At 40.9% G+C, this 10,123-nt stretch overlaps 1 protein-coding gene across 1 annotated transcript; it reads left to right on the plus strand.

Annotated features, from left to right (window-relative positions):
* The first annotated feature begins 1,882 nt into the window (after positions 1 to 1,882).
* Positions 1,883 to 9,741, plus strand: LOC126618083 (uncharacterized). Its single transcript, XM_050286181.1, has 4 exons — positions 1,883 to 2,341; positions 7,063 to 7,733; positions 8,730 to 8,970; positions 9,634 to 9,741. The coding sequence occupies exons 1-4, from the start codon at positions 1,883 to 1,885 to the stop codon at positions 9,739 to 9,741; spliced, it is 1,479 nt and encodes a 492-aa protein (XP_050142138.1).
* Positions 9,742 to 10,123: the final 382 nt, after the last annotated feature.

Genomic DNA, 10,123 nt, shown 5'->3' on the forward strand with positions numbered 1-10,123 from the left:
ATGCGTCTAAATTTTGTGAGTAAAAACATTAACCGTCTAGCTTCAATGCTGTACTTTGTACTAATACTACACTTTGTAAATTAATTTTGGTTCTACTTTCTATTTGTAAATTGATTCTTAAACATTTGAAAAAGAACCGTTTAACTTCGATGCTGCACTTTGAACTGATGCTGCACTTTGTACTGATGATGCACTTTGTAAATTAATTATGGTTCTACTTTCTATTTATAAATTGGTTCTGCACAATTATGCATCTACATTGTGCATTAACAACCAATTCTGCATCTATCTTGTTTGCTAAGTGATGCTGCATCTACTTGTGCACTAAGTGATGCTGCATTTACTTGTTTACTAAGTGATGCTGCATATAGCTTGTGTGCTAAGCATCTGCCATTTGTATCTACTTTGTCATTTATATGACTTCTTATTATTTGATAATTTATTATACTCATGATCGTTTCAATTTTTTTTTTATGAAGATAACGACAAAAGTAAAACATTTTGTAATCAAACAGAAATCATCTCCAAAATCTTATGCTGTAAAACGTCAGGCATCTACATTGTGCGTTAACAACCAATTCTGCATCTACCTTATTTGCTAAGTGATGCTTCATCTACTTGTTTGCTAAGTGATGCTGCATATAGCTTGCGCGTTAAGTGATGCTGCATCTAGCTTGTGTGCTAAGCATTTGCCCCTTGCATATACTTTGTCATTTATATGACTTCTTATTATTTGATAATTTATTATACTACTCATGATCATTTCATTTTTTTTTGAAGATGACGACAAAAGTAAAACATTTTGCAATTAAACAGAAATCAGCTCCAAAATCTTTTGCCTTAAAGCATCGAGCAACAGATGAGAATTATGCTCAAATAAGACTAAATCTCTAGGCCTTTGCAGAACTAATACAAGAGCTCAAGCCAAAACTTGTAGAAAAATCAGAAGTCTTGGCATTCATATATAAGTCACATTTTGGCAGACTAGTGAACGCGTACATAAAAGGTGAACTACAAATAAAGAAATCAGACTGATATGTCATACATCTAGTGAATTGGTATAACACTGAAAAGGGAATGTTCAAAATCAGAAATGGATATTGTAACGTAAATACTGATGATGTTCAACACATAGTTGGGATCTTAAATCGAGGCAGAGAAGCACTTCAGTCAACAAGAGACTTAAGAATCCCAAAGCCGAAAGAAAACAGATTTGTTGATAAATACTTCTCGGAAAAGACAAGAATTGGTAGATGAGAAATTGCACAAGCAATTCAAGTTGCATTTGATATTGCGACAACAGAAGGGGATCAAGATGCAGCATGCCTTATAATTCTATATTTGCTTAACACAAATCTGCTTGGGAGCTTAGCGAGGAAACTCCCTTGGAGTTTGGCCAAGAATTGCAACTCCACCAATAACATAAATCAGTACAATTGGGCCGAGGAAATAGCAATATATTTGATGGAATCAATCGATAGGATACATAAGAGAAAAAGAGACAAACAACCAACTGTCAGTGGCACTGTTGTACTTTTACTGGTAAGTAAACAAAAACTAATAAAAAAAAAAATCAGTTTTTGTCTCATTTTACAAAAAATATACAAATCTCTAACTTTTATTTTGTCTATAGTATTGGATTTGTGATCACACTACAATCATCAACCCAATAGAAAGAAATGAGAAATGCTCTCCAATAGCAATGAAGTGAGATTTGGCAAATCTAGATGAAAAAAATTTATAAGGAAGCAAATAAAAATTTGAAGGTAAAACTGATATTGCATATACTTTTATGTAAAACATGATTCTACATGTGCATGTGCCTGTTGTGTGTTGTTTTCAAATAAAGTATTAAAAAACATAACTCTTTAACCTTTCACAGATGGACAATGCAAAACAAATTTTGGAGTCAGTTGAACATTGCCCAGAAGATGATGATGACGACCTTGTTGAACCTCCACCTGCATCAAAAAAGAGGAAAATGGAAAAGCAAGTAGCTAAGAATGGACTAAAAGCCAAGAAAGCTAAAGCGTTAAAAAAATTAGTGCTTCAACATGAAGATCTTGAAGAAGTTGAAACGGTAGTGGGACCTGAGCAAGTAGCCAATAAGGATGAAACTGTAGTAGCACCTAAACTTCTAAAAGGTGATGCTGATGACGATATGATTGACATTCAACAGCAAGAAGAGGGTAATGATGAAAGAACTGTTTTAGATGTATCGGAAAAAGGCGATGATCAAACAGATGATGAAGAATTTGAAATGACACTATCTGCATGGATGATAAAAACACAAATCCAATATAAGCTAAAAAATCAAGACGATGACCTAGCAGACAAAATGGTAAATCCAAAAACAAGCTAATTCTGCTCAAAATTTGTATTTAAATTTTATATAAAATCATGAGTTTGCCATAAAAAAAATTAAAATGTCATCAACTGAATGATTATGGTATAATTGATGATGCATACTAAGTATGATATAATTGATGTTGCATATTAAGTCTGTTATAACTGATGTTGCATATTAAGTCTGGTATAATTGATGCTGCATACTAATTTTTTTATCACTGATGTTGGATACTAATTCTTGTATAATTAATAATGCATGCTAAAAACTTATACTAATTCTGGTATAACTGATCATGCATACAAAGTTGGGTATAACTGATACTGCATACTAAGTCTGGTATAATTGATGTTGCATACTAATTCTGGTATAACTTGTGAAGTCAAAAATAATCAAGAGGCGACACGTGGATTTTTGGGAAAAAATAACAAAATTACCCTTGAGGAACATCGAAGCTCCTACGAGTGAGCAGTGGGCAATCATCTCTCAATCAAGTTAAAAGTGCCCAAAATAGATATTTATTTATAACATATTTCATTCTTCCTCATCATGTCTTCTCCACAAAGTAACTCTCAAATCATTCCTTTTTATTATATTAATTACCTAATTAATTAATTAATTATTCCATTAATTAGCTAATTAACCACAAATAAAAAACCTAACCCACAAAAACGTCCAAGTGGCCGGTCCTTCCTCTCCCAAGGGGGCCAGCCACACCCCTATATAAACTCTTACATTCTCTCCAAAACTCAATTCCAATTCTCTTGCTAAATTCTTTAAATTCTCCAAATTCTCCAAATATTTTTTCCTCAAAATTCTAACTTTGGCATCGAAGGTTCTTCAAAGCCCTCTATTCATTATGGGCGCGTAAGGCTCTTGGCCTTGACCTAAAGTGTTGTTTGTTTTGTAGGTGCAATTTTGTCCAAGAATAAGGAGGAAGAACTTTGCATCCACGAATTGGTGCTCTCGTTGAAAGTCTTGATCAAACGCTCATAGAAGATTCTCGCATCTAAGGTTTTTGTATCCTTGCTTATTTGCAGATTTTTCGCATGTTCTTATTCTAGGAATTTTTATTTCTAAAAATTATTCGATAAAACGTAAAAGAAAAGTACAATGGCAAGAGATTCGGAAACCTTGACGAATGAAAATTCCAACATTCAAAGATTAGGACCGCGACTATCTACAAAGCTCAACGTAGTAGTAAGCAAGGTTTTAAAAAACGCTAAGCGCTAGTCGGGCGGCGGGCGCCTAGGCAGCCTAGGCGGATTTGGGTAAATTTCTTATATATTTTATGATTTAATTAAATTTACTATATCAAATGTAAATAATTATTAACTAATATTCTATTTCTTATAGAAGAACATACATATGTAAATGTTTTATACATATATGATATGCTTGCTTAAGAAAAAAAAAACAAAATATTATCTAAATAATTTATATATACACACACACACACACTATATATATATATGTATGTATGTATTCCACTTTTTAAAACCGTCCACCTCACCTCTCTCTTTCCCATCACCCATCCAATCTTATATATATATATATATATGTATATGTGTGTTCCACTTTTTAAAACCGTCCACCTCACCTCTCTCTTTCCCATCACCCATCCACCTTGGGTGGCTTTCATGATTAAAACCATCTTAGAGTCCATGGTTTTCAATTTTAAAACCATCCAAAACGTCAACCTCATCTCTGCTCTTTCACACTACCCAATCTTTTTGAGTCCTCAACTTGCACAACCACCACATACTGAAATGTTTAAGTCTATCTCTCTCTCTCTCTCTTCGCACTCTTTCTTCTCTGCTCTCACTCTCTCTTCTCTGTTCTTATCTTCACACTCTTCTCTGCTCTTATCTTCACAGACGAGCTGCAGAAATTATCTGGCAGCAATTTTTCTTCCCTCATCTTCACCGGCAGTCTCTCTCTCTCTCTTCGCACCCTCTCTTCCCTTATCTTCACAGAGACGAGCTATAGAAATTTTCCTGAGCTATGTTGTTATATACGAGATCGGAAGTTGTAGATCATTTACGAAAATGACAGCAAGTTTAGGATTTGCAGTGAGATTCAAACCGCCTAGATTGCTGCCTAGCCTGCCTTAGGCGCTTAGTAAGCGCCTTGGCGGCTGCTTATTTCCTCATCGCCTAACTGAGCGTTTTAGTCTAAATCGGGTCGGAGCTCCGCCACCCAGCGCCTAGGCCGATTTTTAGAACATTGACAGTAAGTGAAGTGGCACTGCCATGAGGCACCACAGTGGCAACCACTATGGTGGCCACCTATTGCAAGGTTCATGGCCCCATAACCACGGCCCAAGCCCTGCCACTTCAACCCTCTAAGGCCCAAGCCCTAACTGAGCCGACCTGCGCTGCCCAAACCCAGCATAAGCCCAATGCGTTGCTAAGCCGAGCCCAAGCCTCACACCCGCGTGCGCCACACGCCAAGCAACCTGCTCTCGTGGCTTCTTAAGCGGCCAAAGTTGGCCCAAGATTTGCTCAACCATCCCGGCTTCAAATTTCAAGACCTCGATCGAACAGGGGGCCTTTTCACCACATTTCTTCCTCGGATTTGACATTTCCCAACTCAAATCTCGCGCTCGGAGTCTACCACCCTTTCACTGCTCAATGAGGCTTATTCTTTCCAAGCTCTTCCAACCCAAATGGCGAACAATACTTGTCCCGACAAGTCATGGAGTTGATGAGCGCCCTTGCACAACAGACGACGTTGGTGACTCAATTCTTGAAGCGCACTGAGATCCAATGTGCCCCAGACGAGGTGTCTCGAAGTAGGATAAGGGCAAACAAAGAACCTCTCCAGCAGTGTCCTGGCAAATAGCCACTCGACCAATCACGAACCGGTGTTCGGGCAACATACACTCCTGATTGGGCCCCGAGATAACGTATACTCCCATCTTAGCGCGCGGAGGAGTTTGTACTTTCAATTAGGCCAATGGACAAGCATACCCTGCAGCCTGTGAAGAATTCCCTCACCTACCAGGAACAGACTACATGCATTGCTACCGCGACATAGACGAGCCGAACATGTAAAAGAGCAGTCCAGACCAGCAGAACAAGACTAGGGGCAGCCGAGAGCTCCGCTACCCCAATAAAGGTAAATTCAGGAAAAGGCAGAGAGGCTATTCAACCAGCGATTGCATGATTTCCAACATAACAAAGTGGCCGATGAAGCACTACGGCGGGATATGACCAACATAAGCACGTCACCCTTCACGGATGAGATCGAGCAATCAGAGCTTGCAAAATATTCGCCACCACTTTGCAAGGCAAGGCGCAAGATTGGTTTCACATCTTGCAACCACGATCAATCCGGAGTTTTGATGATCTATCCTTCGTTTTCACCAAAGCATACTAATCCTACCGCTCGATCAAGAAAAAGTTCGACCACTTGTTCAATGTGAAGAAGAACCTAAAGGAGTCGTTCCGCAACTACGTGAAGAGGTTCAACGCAGAGAAGGTGAAAATCGTTGGATGCGATGACTCGATAGCAAGCGCAGCCTTCCAAAAAAGACTCATAACAGACCACCCATTGTTCGGAGAAATGATCATGAGAGAAGATTTAACTCTAGCAGACTCATTTGCTCTAGCTGAGAAACATGCACTTTGAGATGAGGCTCGACGAGCAGACAAGGTGCCCGAGTAGCCTTGGAAAGAGTCGGCAGTGGCTCAAAAGAAGGAGGATGGGAAGCAGCCCAGCAAAAGCAGGCAGGAGGCCATCAAAAGATGACCTGACGACCAAGAACTATTTTAGTTCTCAATCCCAATCCACCAAATCCTTCGCTACATCAAGAACGAGCCATGGTTCAAGTTGCCGAAACAATCAAATGGAGATACTTCCAAGTTAGATCACTCCAAATACTATGTATTCCACTGAGGTTCTGATCACACAACCGACAATTGCTACACTTGGAAGAATTACCTAAAAAGCTCGTGAAAGAAGGCAAGGTTGACAAATACTTTGACAAGCCAGCTGCGCAACCTAAAAGGAACGCAGACGACGACGAAGAGCCGCTAACCAAGACGATTCAAATCAATGGCCTTTTCGCTGAATCAGAGCACTTGGGGGCCACCAACAACTCAAAAAAAGAAAGATCCTGCAAGCTCTACTAGTCTCACAGGTCTAAGCAGTCGACACTCAACTTGGACCCATCATTGGCTTCACCGAGCAAGATGCAGAAGGCGTCGATTTTCCACACGACGACAACTTAGTAGTATCTGTCCAGCTAGCCCATGCCATAATCGACATAATGATGATCGACAATAGAGTGCAGTCAACCTACTTCAACTCTTAATCATTCAGAATATGGGCCTAGAAAGCACGATCATACTCTGAGCAGAGGTACTTACCGGATTCAACGAGCACACCTTGACTACCATTAGTCCCATCATACTTGACGTGAAAACACCACTAATTGTCTTAAAGCAGATGTTCACGATCATAAGCGACCCATCTCCTTACAACGGGATTCTTGGGAAACATTGGTTGATCAAGTTGGATGCCATCATTCCGTCAAGTATCAAATGATCTGATTCCGCATCTCGGGAGGAGGAGTCAAAGAAATCAAGTTTGACCAAGCCGCATCTCGACAATGCATTGTGCAGGTGTTGAAGGAATCAAAGAAAAAGACCTTTAACCCCGTAGAGGATACCGAGGTCTAAAATGATGAAGCTACCAAATAGCAATTACAGCAAGCGGATCAAGAAGATGGCGCTCAAACTGATGAGATAGGATGGAAACCCAAAGAGGACGTCGAAGATATCATTCTTGATCCCCAGCAGCCAGAAAAGACGACTAGAATCAGCTTACATCTAAGCCTAACTAAGAAGGAAGAACCCACGACTTTCTTTAGGGAAAACCGATACGTCTTTTCATGGTCACCTTTCGACATGCTTGGCATCGATCCTGAGATAGCTTGCCATAAGTTGCACGTCGACCCTGCTGCCAAGCAGGTGATCCAAACGAGAAGACATTTCGCACCCGAGCAAGTAGTGATCATCGAGGCAGAAATTGACAAGCTACTGGAGGCCAGATTCATAAAAGAGGTAGCACACTCAGCATGGCTTGCCAATGTCGTGCTAGTCGTGAAGAAAGAGAAGGGCAAATTGAGGGTATGCGTAGACTACACTAACATGAACAAAACATGCCCAAAAGATCCTTATCTGCTTACCATGATTGATCTATTGCTAGCTTCAACTTCTGAAAACCAGCTGCTCAGCTTCTTGGCCGTATACTCTGGCTACAACCAAATAGTTATGTACAAGCTCGACAAGAAGAAAATCACGTTCATGATCGAACGAGGCACCTACTGCTACAAGGTTATGCCTTTTGGCCTCAATAACGCAAAAACCATTTACCAAAGGTTAGTAAACATGATGGTGAAAGGCAAGCAGTGGTCAAACCACATCGGCAACTTGACAGAAACTTTCGACATTCTTAGAAAGTACAAGATGAAGCTCAACCCCACCAAATGCATATTCGGAGTATCTTTAGGCAGATTCTTAGGGTACTTAGTAACCCAATGAGGAATCGAAGCACATCCCAAGAAAATCTAAGTGATCCTAGAGATGAAATCTCCCACTACCTTGAAGGAGATCCAAAGCTTGACAGGACGAGCTGCTGCCCTCAACCGCTTTTTTTTCACAGTCTACTGATCGATACAAGCCCTTTTTCAAGGCCATCAAGAAGGCATAACGAGACAAATGGGTAGAAGAGTGTGAAAAAGCTTTCCATATACTTGGTATTATCTGAAGTAGCAGTGAGCTCTGCTCTTATACGAGAAGAGTTGGAGGCCCAACAACCAGTATTATACACTTCTAAAGCTCTTCTTAATGTGGAAACTAGATACCCAAAGATCAAAAAAATAATTTTGGCGCTAGCTGTTACTGCTCGGAAGCTTACACCATACTTTCAAGCTCATACAGTCATCATCATGACTCAATATCCACTACAATCAATACTACATGGTCCAGACGCTTCTCAACAAGTGATGAAATAGACATTGGAACTTAGCCAATACGGTTTAGTTTTTCGACCCCGCACGGTAATAAAGGCCCAAGCCTTGGCATACTTCATATCAGAATTTATGCCTAGCTTAGGCAATGCAATAGAGCGGCCTAACGACGCCCCAGAAGCAGTCGAGCACACCTTAGCCGCGCCTGTTCCCCCAACAAAGACTTCTGGCATTTACATGTCAACGATGCATTCAACTACAAAGGCTCAGGAACAACTGTGGTCCTTGTCACTCCAGACGGTTCAATGCTCGAGCAGGCGATCACTCTAGGTTTCAAAGCATCCAACAACGAAGCAGAGTACGAGGCCCTACTAACAAGCTTCTGAATGGAAAAATACTTGGCAGTGAAGAAGCTTGCAATTCATTCCGATTCCCAGCTAATCACCAACCAGGCTATTGGGGAGTACATGGCGAAACATCTGAAGATGGCGCAATACATAGAGAAGGTACACAAGCAAACAACGCTCACACGGATGAGCTAGCCGGCTTAAGCTCTGCCCTCAATCACCAACTTAAACGCTTGATTCCGATGGAGTATCTAGACAAGCTAAGCATAGAGGCAGAGCTGGCAGCTGAGGTGTCACAGGTTAGTATAACTCCCAACTGGAAAAGTTCTACTATAGATTACATGATCAACGACACACTCCCCAAGGAAAAGTTGGAGTCTAGGAAGCTCCAAATAAAGGTAGCACACTACTACATATAGAACGACATTCTTATCTGAAGATCTTACACCGAACCACATCTCCACTGCCTAGCGCCTCCCGATGACTTGAAGGTTCTAAGCTCAATCCACGAAGGCATTTCTCGAAACCACTTTGGGGGTTGATCCTTAACATAGAAGGCTTTTAACGTATGCTACTACTGGCCTACCATGCACTAAGATGCAAATGAGTTAGTACAAAAGTATGACCACTGCCAACGTTACAAACCGGTACCAGCACTGCCTGCCAGCGAACTACACCCTCAGACGAGTCATTGGTTGTTCATGTAGTGGGCAATCAACCTAGTATGACTTATGCCACCTACTACTAGGGGTAGAGGCATGATGATCGTGGCAACCGATTACTTCACCAAATGGGTAGAAGTTGAGCCCATGATGACCACGACTTAGACATACATAGAACGCTTCATATGGAGGAACATCATTTGTTGATTTGGCATCCCTCAATCCATCGTTACCGACAATGGCCCGCAATTCGTGGGCAAATACTTGGTGAAGTTCTTCTAAAAATATGGCATTAAGCAGCAAATGTCCACGCTGAGATATCCTGAAGGCAATAGGCAGGCTGAAGCATCCAACAAGACAATCATCGATTGCCTTAAGAAATCCCTCACCGACAAGAAGGGAAAATGATCAGACGAACTCCTCGGATGTCTATGGGCATATCGCACCATCGAAAGACAAGCATTCGGTGAAACTCCTTTCTCTTTAGCATATGGTTCAGAAGCAATCATTCATCCCAACATCATCGTGCCAAGCATCAGCACTCTACTCCCAAGCATTGTGCAGAATAGAAAAGAGATGGCCACAAGCTTAGATCTAGCAGATGAGAAACACGAGCAGACCATCACTGGCATCACAGCCTACCAGTAGCAGCTCATTTCCAACTATAATAAGAGGGCCAAGATTTGGCAATTCCAACCCGGAGATCTGGTTCTAAGAAAAGTCTTCATCACTGCTCATAGAGAAGGCTCCAAGAAGATGGATCCCATATGGGAAGGTCCATACAAGATTA

Source organism: Malus sylvestris, chromosome 4, assembly GCF_916048215.2.
Source record: "Malus sylvestris chromosome 4, drMalSylv7.2, whole genome shotgun sequence".
In the NCBI taxonomy this organism is placed as follows: domain Eukaryota; kingdom Viridiplantae; phylum Streptophyta; class Magnoliopsida; order Rosales; family Rosaceae; genus Malus; species Malus sylvestris.